Here is a 14,289-nt window from a genome sequence, read left to right on the forward strand (position 1 = left end):
TGACATATTTGTAGCAGGCAAAAGTGAGTTTCTTTTTATGGTCTTCAAAGCTATTGTGGGAATATAAAATAGGCGATCATCTCTGTGTATTGGTGCAAAATCACATTTTCATTGTATTTCTGTATAGAGATTTTGTTAGATCTAAATCGAAAGTATTTTCATGACATCTTAGGCCAGTACTTACAATATGTATACCATTGACCTTCACCTTCACCCAGAATGAGCAAGCTACAAGAGCAAAAGAATCTCACCAATCTCACATGCACGACCCCGACAGAATTCTCTCAGAGATCTTCAGCGAGGACAATACACTCTATTCTAGACAACGACGACAAGAATTCAGACAAACCAAACAGCAGACAACAACAAGACCTAATTGAAGCGATCTCAACCACGAAAGATTAAACTCTTGACCTTCACACATTCCGAAGGATTGCCGTCCTCCATCATGCCGCCCAGAACGCGAAAGGCTGCGGTCACAGCTGCCGCTGTCAACGATGTCTCAATTCCAAAGGATGAGCCGCCGCCATACACACCCTCCAACGATTCTCACATCCTCTTCAGACAGGCCTGCAAACACCTGCATAAACCAGCTTCAATCTCAAACACCACAGGCGAGCTCTCTGAAAACCTCAAGGCAGGCCTCAACCTTCTCTACGACGCCGTAAACCTACCTTCCATCCACCAATACCCCATATTACATGCAATGACACATGCCCTCATTGGAGTAAACACGCCTATCAAAAGAAGCGACAACAGTGCTTCCAAACATGTACACCTGGACAAAGCTGCTGACCTTCTCCACAAAATCAGGCACGACGATGATTGTCAGGGCTGCATATGGTATCGAACGAAGGCTGAACAGGGTAAGATGAACACTGAAGACACGAACAAGTGTGCAGGACTTGTCAGATTGGAAAAAGTGCTGTTGAAGGAGCATCGGTATTTGGCGCTGTTTGGTTGGATGAATGCTACATTAGTGGAATGAAAGGAATCAGGACGTGGTGGTTGGAAACACCTGATATTGAGAGCTTGCCGAAATACTGAGCGATAGCATTGGCATACAGCTCGTGCACTAGTGGACGAAGCTGTGCATCCACCATATGGCAAGGAGAGAGAAAGAAAGAGTAGATACGGTTGAATTTTGTGATCAATACTGCGTTGACACATTAACCCTTTCATCAACCGTAGCATGTCCTCAACACAGGAGCAACCGCTCGTGATGGTTGTCTTGAAGGAGGTGCAATCAGATGAGTTTCTGCTCTCCATCGCGCGTTACTAGAAATCTTTTATTGGAGTCGCGTGTTTACGCATTGCCCGACTGATTTCCGAAAGTGTGGTGAAGCACACGGATCCTGGAAGAGTCACCGCGATATTACGACAACCCATAAGCCATGGTAAGATCTAGTCGTGTTCACGCTACAATTGTTTGTGGCTCATACGACGGTGAAACAAACACCTCAAAGCTCTGTTGTAACCATGCTTCGCCAATGGTGTTGTTCCTCGATTGATGGGATGCTACATCTGATGCTTCTGATAACCAACGAATTGGTGCTATTTCTTACTGACTACGACCACCAGAATATATCCGACCATCTTACACAATCTAGCACGATATGAATCCGTCGATATGCGCAGCTCAAAGGTTCCAAGAAAGGGTACATCCCCCTCACCACGAATATTAATCCATGAAGCTGCAGTTCAACAACAAGTTTGAGCTTCAGACTGAACGCGCCTACACGTCGCTAGACCCGATAACCTGGACGGATCAGGGATTGGACTGTCCAGAAGCGATAATGCATCAAGCTCCATTTCTCTGCATTCGTCCGCCGCCTTCAGCGAAGCAAGGACTTTTTTCGATCAACAGCTTGAAAACCTGGGTCATTGTGCTGCAAGCAGGAGGAGCTATATCCGTCCTGCTATTGGGCTCGGACGGCTTCGGCGGTTATGCGTTAGACTCAATCTTCATGTTTCTTGCTATCATCGGCCTGCTAAGACTTCCTGCTGCGCTATGGTTGACAGACGACCATGTATCCAAGGAGGCCGAGCAGGCAGTAGAGCTTGTATTGACACTCGAATCTTTACAAGGACCAGCAGCTGTTAATGAGTTTCCAAGCACTGTCACAAGGAAAGACAGAAGCATCGAAATCCGACTGTTCTATGTCCAATTCTTTATTGCTGATATTGTTGCCTGTGTGGTTCTTCTCTGCCAGCCAAGCTATTCGGTCATACCATCATCGCACCCTCCCTACCAGTGACCTACTCACTGATTGGCCTCTTTTATCTTCTGCTGAATCTTGGTGGAAATGTCATCTTTGTCTATTACGAATGGAGAAGCAGGTTGTCAACGGTCACGACCGTCTTACCATGCGTTTCAGCTTAATGGTGCAAGCTTCGTACTGGGACACCGATGACCTTCGCCTTGGCCTTAATGATCTTTGCCACTTTGGAAACAAGACGGACAGCTTGTGGACTCTGGTCAACATATCCGGCCAGTATCGACACTGCCATTTGTGGATACTCATTGCCATCAAATACTACCAAGGCTCACTGTGGTCTTTTATGTGTCTAGCAAAACAACAGTGATCATTTGATGCATTATATGTGGGTTCATCATGGTATAGATTTCAGACTCGAAATAGTAGAGTGTTGCGGAAGAGAAACTACTGCATGCCTCTCCGCATTTCCTCAGCCTGTTCAGAAATACAGCTCTCAGGTCAGTCAACAATGCACCTTGCTGTAGTTACAGGCAAGCGTCACCAATTTTGCGCTCTGACGTTCATCGACTTCAGAACAGGAGACCATCCAACTAATCTGGAACGTCTCACTCACGACCGGTGAACAAAACAAGCACAGCTGAAACTGCCCTCTTCCCCATCATGCCAAGCACGGGAGCAAAGCTTGGCACAAACGCGATTGGTCCAGCTTGCGACGCACTCCTCACCTTAAGCGAGACACCGCTCTCTCAGGCCGCTGTAGGTAGCCTCGAACTGCCTGTATGCCGTTATTGGCCTTTGGTGTCGATACGGTGGGAGAGCTCGGAGACGTGCAGATACGAGCTTCGGCTGACTTCGACGTATTTTGAGGACCGAACGTGGTGGCTGCATGTCAAAGTAGGTGGGGCTGAAGTCTATAAAGACGTGCTGCGTGCTCATAGCGTTGCTTCCTAACTAGGTTACTAATTGTACTATCCACAATGAGACTATCCATCGAAGTGTTGAGTTTACTTGTGGTGAGCATCGTTGCTTCAACGGTCAATGAACCCTGCGTTGGGAAAGATGGCGGTCCTGGTTTGTAGATCCTCCTCGTCTCTAGTCAACATACCTTGACTTCCACATACTAACCTCTCTCCCTCTCCACAGGCGTGTGCCTAGAAGAATCAAAATGTAAATCTGCAGGCGGCACAACCATCACAGGTGCCTGCCCCAAAACACCCGACAACGTCAAATGCTGCACCAAACCAAGCTGCGACAGCGCCCAACAAGCCCTCGAAGACCTGAGTCAAGACCTCCTCGTCGCCGGGAACTGTCGTTGGCAGAGCGATTGCAAAGGCACCTCCGTGTCCGGCCAATGCCCAGGCCCAGCGAGTTTCAAATGCTGCCAATCATCTGAAGACGGCTGCGGTGGCTACGACGGCGGCAACGACAACTACAAAGGGGGCTGCACCGACATCGCCATCAAGGGAGCCGAAGCCATCAAGAAAGCCTGGCCAGGACGAATTCGTGAAGTGGGATGTAAGCGCAACGATCCTGGTTCGGACCACAATAACGGCACAGCTACGGACATCCTGGTCTCGGATGCTCTTGAGCAAGCTACTATGTGCGGTGAAGAGATTGCGGAGTGGGTGATGAGGAATGCTGAGGATCTTGAGGTCAAGTATGTGATCTGGGGCCAGAAGATTTGGAATAGGAAGACTCGCAATCCGCCAGATCAGCCGAAGTCATGGAGTGAGTGGCGAGCGCAGGAGCCAGATGGGCAGACGGGGATGAGGGTTCATCATTGGTAAGTGCAAATCTTCGTGATGGTTGAGCGAGGCTGATCGAGTTAGGGATCATGTCCATGTTTCGTACTGGACTCCTTAGGATTTTCATGTTCAGCTTCTAGTGAGTTCTCTTCGTCATCGACTGTGTTCCCCTGCTAAGGGCTTGCACGGTTACATGAGTACAGAAGCTGGCAGATTGCTGGTCCGTCACACTGCAGCAACAGAAAAGCACTGGTGGTCCCTACGATACTGCAGCGAAGGCACTGTGTCAGTTACAGTGAGATTGCATGACTTCCACAGACTGTATTGGTATCCTTGTGCGCTGCAAGTACTTCTTAGTTGGGCTGCACGTCCGTAGGCTTTATTTCGTGGCTCCCTCTGACTTCTTAGATATCTTGTCTTTGACCCAGGCCATGGTTCTGTGGACGCCATTGAAGCTCGTTCCTATAACCAGTATCGGCGGATGGAGAATTCGTTCGACAAGATGCTCACCAGTAGCATCATGTAATTCTCGATTTTGCTGGAAAGCCTGCCAAAGACGTTGGAGGTGCACATCCACACATGTCTTGCCTCGTTTTGAAGTGATTTTACCTCCAGTATCGAGCAGTCGTGCAATGATCGTGACCATTTCTTGACAATCGTTCTCACCTGAGTCCTGCCAAATTCCCTTGTAAGCCACATCGAGAGGCGTTTGCTCAAACGTGTTCAACGTGTTTACCAATGCACCATAACGCAACAAGAGAGTGACCTGTTGCATATTGCAATTCCGCACAGCAAAATGTAGTGCTGTGCTCTTCACAATGCCGCGTCCTCTAATCTCAAATTGCATAAGCATGTTTACGTCTTGACCATGCTGTAAGAAAAGCTCTATGGCCTCATACAAAAAGCAGACTCCTTCAGGACGAAGGGTATCGACGCTGATACGACACAATTCTTCAAATGCCTCAAGCCTTATTTCGGGCGTGTCTCTTGTCATGGCCTGCAGTATTGTATCAACGACTGAAGGATAGCAGGAGACTTCTGTCAGTGAATTAATAGACATCAGGCCCATCTCAAAACTTTCCAACGCGATACACAACAGCCGATCGGCTTCAGGCGCAGGCAATGGACGATTCGTGAAGTGCTCTTTCAGGTAGAGATGGAGCCCGGCTACAGCTGCCAACTCCGTGACTGTGTTTATTGCTGAATACATTGTATCTTTTGTCCACAGGCGCGTGTGATACGCTGCTACCACTGCTTCGTCTGTAGCCAATCTCAAGATGTTTGTCAATGGTTTCCTAGTAGTTACTTCCGCGTACGCCATGTTTTCTAGAAGGCCAATCGAAAAGTGCACAGGCAGTTGAAACTCGTGAAGTTTGTACCCCAAGATACCCTCAAGCCGAGTCTTCATATGTTTATCGCTTAGCCTATAGACTCGTCCGGCAGCTGCAAACTGTGCCCTCAGATAGTACTCAAAACCGGTAGTGCTAGAAGCCCGCTTGTGAAGCCGCAGGCGTGTGTTCGACTGTTGTACGAACGTTTTGACCGTCTGATGGATGAACTGCACTCGATATACATCCACGTCCCGACCAATGTCATATTTCTGGCTCTCAATTTCGACCAGTTCTAGGAGGCCGCCTGTGCGGCTACGTAGCAGCCTCTCGAGTCTATCCAACAAACCAACACTCATATTACAGAATTCAAAGGTCGCCAGTTTCTCCGACTGTGCATTGCGAAAGGTGTCGTAGAAAGCTTCTGCATTCAGAGGTTGAAGAACACATCGCACGATGTCCAGCATGATCAGGGCGTCCTCCTTGTACTTCTGTGGTATCCGATCCAAAATCCTAAGATAGAATTCGTTCAAATCATTAGGAATACACTCCAGAAGCGTGTTCAGCTGGACAACGTCTGCTCCGTCACAAAATGCCTCTAGCAGTTCGTCCAGCACAAGTCGAACCCAAAGAAAAACCCCATCCGCACGTTCGAGGATCTGCTGCCGTAGAAGCAGAACGGGACCATTGACAAGACCATCTTCGCTATCAAGTTGCTGCTCCATCCTCCGGTTTCCACGAAGGATGGTATCCACTACAATCTCCATGTCCGCAATAGTGTGATCTTGCATGAAAAAACCCGGGATCTCTGAGAAGTAGTCAAGAAAAATGTTCAGAGGTCGGCTCGAAAAACATATTTTGATTCTAGTTGATGCAGTCAGTGAGTTTGCTGTTCTTACCGTGGAAACCAGAAATTTAGCAATGTCCTCATGTTTGCCTGAGTATTCGTCCAGAGCATCTAAGAAAAGTGAAATCTGCACCGAATAAACGGTCTGCGTGGAGACTAGTTCGAATGCAGTCTGCAGTTCCGCCAAAGAGAGGGTAATATCCTGATGTAACCTTCTAGTCCTGAGAGTTGTGAGGGTAGAGCCAAACGCAGGTAGAATGTGCTCGATAAGCTCTGGAAGGGCACTCAGAACTTGATACAATATGCTACAGAGCAGCCCAACGAATGATTTCTGATAAAGTGATCCACGGTCATGGAAGAAGAAGGCTGCTCCGGCTCTTCTGCAGTCACTGTTTTTCAGAATGGCCTGAGTTCTGGGATGACTATACGCCATCTTCATCAGGGTCGATTTGCCTGATGCGGGCTTACCTCTGATCCAATACAAGCTTGTGTCATCTTCCAACCACCTTGAAAATCCGAGGCCCTCGTTTTCGAAGAGCCACGAGAAGCTGTTCCCAAATGACTTTTCGACTTGCGCATACCGGGAAAAAGTCTCGTCGTTTCGGAGCAAAGCCATGACTTGTTCTTTGGGATTAACGACGATTGACGCTGCTGGTACACCTTAGACTCCTGTTACCGGTACTGCAGGTAGCTTACGTATAGCTGGGCTCGGATGATTGTAAAAGTTGTACTGGTTGCCCAAATGAGCCTGCCCACTGACGACAACATTTCCGTAACTGCTTGAGTGGTTTGCGGAACTGCCGAAATTGAAGGTAGCAGTCCCATCTGGTCCTGGCCAGTTGACCTGATTACCAGCACCATTATTGTTGAATTGAGAGCCAGCGCCACTGTTGTTGTTCATCGTACCATCACGGTGCTCATAACGTGTCGCGTCCATTGCGCGACTTCGGCAACGTGCATTTAAGTTGCACGATAGTCGAGCAAGCCGTATGACTCTGAGTGCTGCATAACGGCTCCTAGCAGCGCTGTGACCTCGACTCGGTCGAGACACGCAGTGGTATTCGGGACAAGTGTAACTCTTGGGAAGTGGTTGGAACTCGACAGCGGAATTGCGGAGCTTTGGCGTTGGCGCCAAGGCATTCTTTCAGTACGAGGCTTAGCGGCATGAGGCTGCTTGCCTCAATTCACACCTATCTCTCAATCAGCGAAACCATGATGTCTCATCTGTCCGTGTTTTTGGCAACATGTTGTTTTTGAGACTTGGTTATGCTGCTTGGAGGGAGGCTTGTGAGACGATGCGTATCGACCATGGCTAAAACTCCTCCTAAGGCGCCTTTGATTGTGGTTCTTGGCCCAACGGGCAGTGGAAAGTCCAAAGTACGTCAAAGCCTTTCAATTGTTGTTAACGTCTCTAACACAGTTGCAGCTAGCAGTCGAGCTTGCGACCAAGTTCAATGGCGAAATCATCAACGCAGATGCAATGCAAATGTACAGCGGACTTCCAGTCTTAACCAACAAAATTCCTGAAGCTGAGAGAAATGGTATTCCTCACCATCTTCTCGACCAGATCGAACTTCACGAAAAGCCGTGGACGGTGCACAACTTCGTGAGCGAGAGTTCAAGGATAATTGGGCAGGTTCGCGAGCGTGGAAAACTGCCTGTGTTGGTTGGAGGCACCAACTTTTACGTCTACAGTTTGCTGTTCCAAGGTGCTTTACTGAACGGTGTCTTGGACGACAGTGAGAATGGTAACGAGAGCGGAAGTGATTCAGAGACTGCAGAGGATGTCGACAACGCTGCTTTAATCGACGGTCAGAAACGATCCGACCTCACTATTCTAGAAGGACCCACGGAAGCAATATACGCAAAGCTGCTAGAAGTCGACCCCGAAGCAGCTAAAACCTGGCATCCAAAAGACAGAAGGAAGGTCCAAAGAGCACTAGAAATCTGGCTTCAATCTGGACAGAAGGCCTCGGAAATCTACGCAGCACAAAAGGCTCGAAAAGAGACCTCGCCTTCCGAAGGAGGCTCACACCTCCGATACGATCCGTTGATCTTTTGGCTGAATGCAGAAAGCAAGACTTTGCAGACACGTCTGGATGCCAGGGTGGACACGATGGTAGAACAGGGCATGCTGGAAGAGGTGCAAGCTATGCGTAAGGTGGAGAAGCAAGCGAAGTTCGATGGACTAGAAGTTGATCTGACGAAAGGTATCTGGGTCGCCATTGGATACAAACAACTTTGGTCATGGCTGGACATGCAGGAACGTCAAGACCACGAGAAAGGCATGGTTCAGGACGATTGTGTTTCTAAAGCCTTGGAGGAAGGCCTGGATCTCGTGAAGATCGCTACTCGACAATATGCCAACACGCAGAATCGATGGATACGGCGTCGACTCGCCAAAGCCTTGAAGGCTGCTAATGTTATGGACAGGATGTTTCTGCTGGATAGTACGAACCTTCAAAACTGGACCGAATCAGTGTTTATGCCCAGTTCGCAGATTGTAGATTGCTTCATTGCAGGGGAGGCGCTACCTGCTAATTATGCAACGTCTGAGCTTGCAACACGTACATTCACGCAGATGAAAGAGCAAAAAGGTCTGATACGGCAAACACATGTATGCGAAACATGCGATACTGTTCTGATGAACGACCAGGAGTGGCAGGTACACCTGAAAAGCCGCAGGCACCAGAAAGTGCTAGCTGGCTTTCGAAAACGCTCAAAACGCGACGAATATCTTTCACGACAGGAAACAGGCGTAGCGACGACGTTTGCACGGAGCGAGGATGGTGTTGCCGGATGAATGCACTAACCGATTCCTAGAGACGAAGCGGCGAAGGACTCACCTGACCAGAACGAACTGGACGATCATAGAAGTCAGACTGCTGCGCAGCCCACCTGCAAGTGGTGGCATCATAACCAATAGCTCCACCCATGACTTCAGGTCATGCACTCGTGAATAGCCACTGTTTTGTAGCATGTCTTTGGTCTTTGTGGTCGAAGGCGAGGCGAAGATAAGCTTGGAATCCAGGCAGTCGAGCGGAAACTGTTAGCATCAGCTCCCATGAAGGTACTCCGCGTTCAAGGCTCATTGCCGATCACAGCATGATCGAATTAACTCAGCGGCACGACCGGGTGAGGCAGCTGTTAGGGTGGCTGGGGATCAGCTATTCGATGGAGGTCCTTTGGTTTCTCCTTCAAGTCAGGTTCACCATTTGGTACTGGCAGGAGTCCAGGCAAGATAGTCGTACGCCACTCAATAAAGGGATCTGACAGAATGTTCCCAGTACCAGATTCTTCCAGCTTGAAGACCTCTAGCACTGGTGATTTCTCTCGCTTCCTAATTCGCCAAACGCCTTCGGTTGTGATTGTACTCTTCAACCACTCAAGAAAAACGCTAGCAAAATTAATACAAATTTGTCCGTCCCATAGTCGACGGCTAGATTTCAGAATCTTGTCAGGTATGGTCTGTGTATCAAGCTCTTCCAATCTCTGTAACCAGCCTTGTTGGTCTCGAAAGCCAACAATAATCTTCGGCACTCCAAGCAGGAAAGATTGTGCCCAAAATTTGAGCAGCTTTCGCTCATACTTGGTCTGTTCCTTTTCATTGACGAGTTCTGAGGTGGTCTTGAGCTCTACCCAGTTTACTGGTACACCTTGTTCTGGTGGCTTGACATCCTTGACCGCGTCGACTTCTCCTCCAATGACGACTTTCGACTTTCCGAAGCCAGTGCGGACGATGGAGCAGTATTGCGCGTAGTTGCTCACCTGAAGATCGTCCCTGGTTTCGATGTTTTTGCGATCTGTGTAGCACCAATGCTGATTGAGTAAGGAGATGGCCTCGAACTTGTAGCCCCAATAGCTCATAAGATCCTGGCTCATAGCTCCTCGAACAGGAGCTTGACCATACTGTTCTTGGCGATTGTCTAGTTTTTTATCATGGTTCTCTTCAATGAAGATAGTGTCTTGAAACATGGTTGCATTCATCTCCCAGCTATCGAGGTTCGAAAATGGCACAATCATGATCTTGGTCATCATGCCGCGCCATGTCACGAAGTCTGTATCTAGCTTGGCCTTCTTCTCGCCCTCGTAGTGTATTAGAGCCTGTAGCAGTCCATCAAGGTGATCGTCCGCTGTATCATCTAGATTGCGAAAGCTGTCGAAGCCCTTGTTTAGGTCGGCTGGGAGAAGTGGAGCGTAGTAGTATCGTAACGAGGAATCGTCTTGTCTGTATTTGTGATCTTCGTCGAACGAGAAACAGGTGATTTCACGTGGACGTCGTACTGCCGCACCTAGGTTGCTGAACTTGTTGATAGGATGGATGGAAAAGGTATTAGGTCGAGACATACTGACTTGGTGGTCATAAAGACGTCACAGACGCGTGTAATACATGATGTTGCTCTGAAATGGAAGCGCTCGAAAGCTGTAGAGGCGGAAGCTCTCTACCGACCTTCGTGTCACAATAGCTAACAAAGGCTTCACTGTTCGATCTTCATGATGTCGCGTGAGAATGACTGCTACGGTTGGCAACGAAGTTGGATAACGCAGCTCCGCATAGCTGCTTTCGAAGTAGAAGTGGCTGGCTCATTGCGTCATACCAGTATGGTATAGGCGGTCACCCGTAGCCAATCTCCTGATTTGACACGTTTAAAATCACATTTCTCCTTCTGCTGTACATTACCAAGACTATGGGAAGAGTGAGATGGAGCAGCATACGGACGTGGTTCGCGCTGTCTTGATTTGCCAAACGAAGTCTTTGAGGCACGCACTCTTAATACCATGAGGGTACAAGACAGTCTATCCACCAAGATCGCGCTGGTTGCCAGGAACCTCGTCCTCGGAGTAGCGATCCTGGTCTTCGCCAAAGGGTTCTTCCCACACAAAGCCGTTCTGCCTGGCCTTGCGACATGGCCAGAGGATGCTCCTGGAAGGGTCCCAGCGCCTTTCGACAAGGTAATCTTTATGGTCGTCGACGCTCTGAGAAGTGATTTTGTCTACGGAAATGCATCCAGCTTCAACTTCACGCAAGGCCTAATCAGGTCCGGCGCTGCCATACCATTTACCGGTCATGCTAGCCCGCCTACTATCACTATGCCTAGGGTCAAATCGATCACCACAGGGTCTGTGCCGAGCTTCCTGGATTTAGTGTTGAACTTTGCAGAATCAGATACCTCATCAACCTTAGCGACACAAGACTCGTGGCTAGCTCAACTCAAGGCAAAGCCGGAAGGAAAGCTGGTAATGTATGGCGACGATACATGGTTGAGGCTATTTCCAAACTTCTTCGACCGTGCAGATGGCACTACAAGCTTCTTCGTGTCTGATTTCACAGAGGTTGACAACAATGTAACTCGGCACATCCCGGATGAGCTCCGAAGGAAGGACTGGTCAGGCATGATCATGCATTATCTTGGTCTTGATCATATCGGGCATAAGACTGGACCTCGAGGGCCTAATATGCCTGCTAAACAGCTTGAGATGGACTCTATTGTGCAACAAATCTACAGTGCAATGGAACAAGAAAATCACCTACAGTCAACCTTGCTTGTGCTGCTGGGCGACCATGGCATGAACGAAGCTGGCAATCATGGTGCCAATTCAGCCGGCGAGGTGTCCACTGCTCTTACGTTCATCTCCCCTAAGTTCAAGGAGTACTTCGAGGGTCAAGCAAGTCCGCAACCATATTCCCAAGATTATAGATTCTACGACGAGGTAGATCAGTCTGATGTTGCTCCCACGTTGGCTGCTTTGCTAGGCTTTCCAGTCCCAAAGAATAGTCTAGGTGCCATCATCCCGAAAATGCTAGCCCTGTGGAAGAGCAAGGCAGACCGCCATAACCTCCTCTACCAGAACGCGCAACAGATCCAACAAGTTGCTTATGCGACATATCCTGAGGCTTTCGATTTAATCGGAGATCTGGCCCTTTGTACTAACAAGGCGGCACTACCCGGGAAGCAACGATTAGCTTGTAAATGGTTGGTTGTCAAGGAAATGCACCAGTCCTTCACGAGCGACGAGTACATGTTCATCAGAGATGGCACTCAACTCATTAGCTCTTTTCTGACAGAGGCGCAGGCTCAGCTGAGTGGTACAGCGAGCAAGTATAATGAGAAATTGATGTTTCTGGGAATTGTGCTAGCTGTACTTTGTTGCTTTCCTCCGAGAATTAGCTATGACACACATCTCAACAAATCTGGATTCACCAGCATTTTCTTCTTTTTCATGCAAGCGACCTATTCTGCAACCATGTTCGCAAGCAGCTACGTTGAAGAGGAACACCAATTCTGGTACTGGATCACAAGTGCTTGGCTTGTCAGTCTGGCTGTCAGGCAGCAACGAGTTGACACAAAAGATTCTGGCACGCTTATTCGCAGTATTGGTTCATGCGTCCTGTTCGGAATTGTGCGGCGCTTCAACCAGACTGGACAAAAGTACGCTGGCGAAGCAGATCTGGTAAGAGAAGTCTTTAACAGGTCGCCTTGGCTGTTATGGACCTCTGTTTTCTTCACTTATGCGATAGTGCAACGAAGATTGCGCAACAGACTGACCACGCTGAACTTAAAGCAGGCGGGTTTGCTGCCTGTACTTGTTGCTTCGAGTGCACTAGTGTTCAAGCTGGCATTCACAGCTGCGGAAGCGCCAGAGTTGATGAAAGGTCTAGGGTTTCTTGACCCCATCCTGAAGTTCGCATCTCAATACCCACTGACGAGTCTTGCAAGAGTGGTATTTCTAGGATTGGCAAACCTGATAGTGCTATCGCTCTATGCAGAGACTCCATGGGCCAGCCCTGAGCACCTTTCGTCGTTCTTGGAGACGATTCACGATATCGTGTCACTATTCCTCATGACACAAACACGGACAGTCAACATACCTCTGTTCCTCTTGTTCCACCTACAGCTCAGTGCACTCAGGAAGGGTAGACGACTACATGCTTTCGAAACACTATTGACTATGCTCATGATGCAGTATTCAAGCTTCTATGCTTTCGGTGGCACAAACGCCATCTCTTCGGTCGATCTTTCCAACGCGTACAATGGTATTGCAGGATACAACGTGTTGATGGTAGGTATCCTAACCTTTGTCAGCAACTGGGCAGGACCAATTTGGTGGACATCGGCAACTACATGCATTCTGCGATCGAATGTCAGGAATGACAGCCAGGGGAGATCCTGGACGGACTGGTTCAGTATCTTGAGTCAATTCGCAGCCGTTCACGCGTCGACGGTGATGCTAGCGTGTTATGTGCTGCGCGAACATCTGTTCGTATGGACAGTCTTCTCGCCGAAATATTTGTATATGATGGCTTGGACGTTCGCGCAGCACATGGTTGTTAACGGATTCCTGCCCGGTGTAATTTCCGGAATGGCTAGCGTATAGATTACAGTATTTTTGCTTGCGGAAGGCTTGAAAACACGAAACTGTTGAGTTGAACCTTAAGGCAGTCTGGCGACTTGCTCTATCTTCGTGCTACACTTCTCAGACCTAAGGTTCGAGGCGGTACGTGCTGTAGTGGCACACAGCATCAGCAATTGTGAGGTCAATGGACGAGTAAGTGCATGCGTCCAACTTGCCGAGCCATCTTGAGGTTATACTGGCTCAATCGGCCCTCAATCCACCGAATGACGCACCCACATTTTTAAAGCTTGCAGACCCGCTAGCAAGCCTCTGAGCAAACCTTCCTGCAGCTATCAAAATTACAGTTGTTCATTCAGTAACGTCAATATAGATCTGGTCTCCACCTCTCGTGTTGTGAGGCTGTCGCTCTTTCCGGACTATCGTTGCAAGATCTCGCAGTGGTGAAATGTGCGAAAGAGTCTCATGATTGCTCACCGCCTTACAGGTCCTCGTGAGCCAGTTAGTTCTAGCTAATGCCTGCCTGAAGCAATGTCGCTTATGGATACGTATTTTACTCGTCGTGCAAATGTCACAAGACAAGCTGCAGCAAGACATCGATCAGATCCAAGCTCAACAAATCAAACGCTGGTCGCGTTGGACGTTGAAAGGCCCACCAAAGCTATTGCAGATGCTAGACTCGATCGGGTGCTGCACGGTGTTGTCACTTCCTTGCGGGGAGATTTCGAGGCGGCAAAGCTGTCGAGCAACACTGGCACATCGATACCATCATCAATAGTTGCATTTCTCGCCGTGCG

General features: G+C 48.7%; 6 protein-coding genes across 6 annotated transcripts; 4 read left to right on the plus strand and 2 right to left on the minus strand.

The window, feature by feature from the left end:
- Positions 1-448: 448 nt before the first annotated feature.
- LTR64_005391 (uncharacterized protein) lies at positions 449-988 on the plus strand (the record flags this gene model as incomplete). The annotated part of the gene is made up of 1 exon (XM_064899730.1): positions 449-988. The coding sequence occupies one exon, from the start codon at positions 449-451 to the stop codon at positions 986-988; it is 540 nt and encodes a 179-aa protein (XP_064753042.1).
- A 2,208-nt stretch (positions 989-3,196) lies between these two features.
- On the plus strand, positions 3,197-4,006 carry LTR64_005392 (uncharacterized protein; the record flags this gene model as incomplete). Its single annotated transcript, XM_064899731.1, has 2 exons — positions 3,197-3,290; positions 3,363-4,006. The coding sequence occupies 2 exons, from the start codon at positions 3,197-3,199 to the stop codon at positions 4,004-4,006; spliced, it is 738 nt and encodes a 245-aa protein (XP_064753043.1).
- A 337-nt stretch (positions 4,007-4,343) lies between these two features.
- Positions 4,344-7,076, minus strand: LTR64_005393 (uncharacterized protein; the record flags this gene model as incomplete). Its single annotated transcript, XM_064899732.1, has 2 exons — positions 4,344-6,790; positions 6,836-7,076. 2 exons carry the CDS (start codon positions 7,074-7,076, stop codon positions 4,344-4,346), a joined length of 2,688 nt encoding a protein of 895 aa, XP_064753044.1.
- Positions 7,077-7,447: 371 nt separating this feature from the next.
- On the plus strand, positions 7,448-8,942 carry tit1 (tRNA dimethylallyltransferase, mitochondrial; the record flags this gene model as incomplete). Its single annotated transcript, XM_064899733.1, has 2 exons — positions 7,448-7,516; positions 7,566-8,942. The coding sequence occupies 2 exons, from the start codon at positions 7,448-7,450 to the stop codon at positions 8,940-8,942; spliced, it is 1,446 nt and encodes a 481-aa protein (XP_064753045.1).
- Positions 8,943-9,286: 344 nt separating this feature from the next.
- RAI1 (decapping endonuclease targeting mRNA) lies at positions 9,287-10,486 on the minus strand (the record flags this gene model as incomplete). Its single annotated transcript, XM_064899734.1, has 1 exon — positions 9,287-10,486. The coding sequence occupies one exon, from the start codon at positions 10,484-10,486 to the stop codon at positions 9,287-9,289; it is 1,200 nt and encodes a 399-aa protein (XP_064753046.1).
- A 432-nt stretch (positions 10,487-10,918) lies between these two features.
- On the plus strand, positions 10,919-13,516 carry LAS21 (major facilitator superfamily transporter protein; the record flags this gene model as incomplete). Its single annotated transcript, XM_064899735.1, has 2 exons — positions 10,919-12,592; positions 12,707-13,516. The coding sequence occupies 2 exons, from the start codon at positions 10,919-10,921 to the stop codon at positions 13,514-13,516; spliced, it is 2,484 nt and encodes an 827-aa protein (XP_064753047.1).
- Between the last annotated feature and the right edge of the window lie 773 nt (positions 13,517-14,289).

Source organism: Lithohypha guttulata (assembly GCF_036872675.1).
Source record: "Lithohypha guttulata strain CCFEE 5908 chromosome Unknown scaffold_4, whole genome shotgun sequence".
NCBI lineage: Eukaryota > Fungi > Ascomycota > Eurotiomycetes > Chaetothyriales > Trichomeriaceae > Lithohypha > Lithohypha guttulata.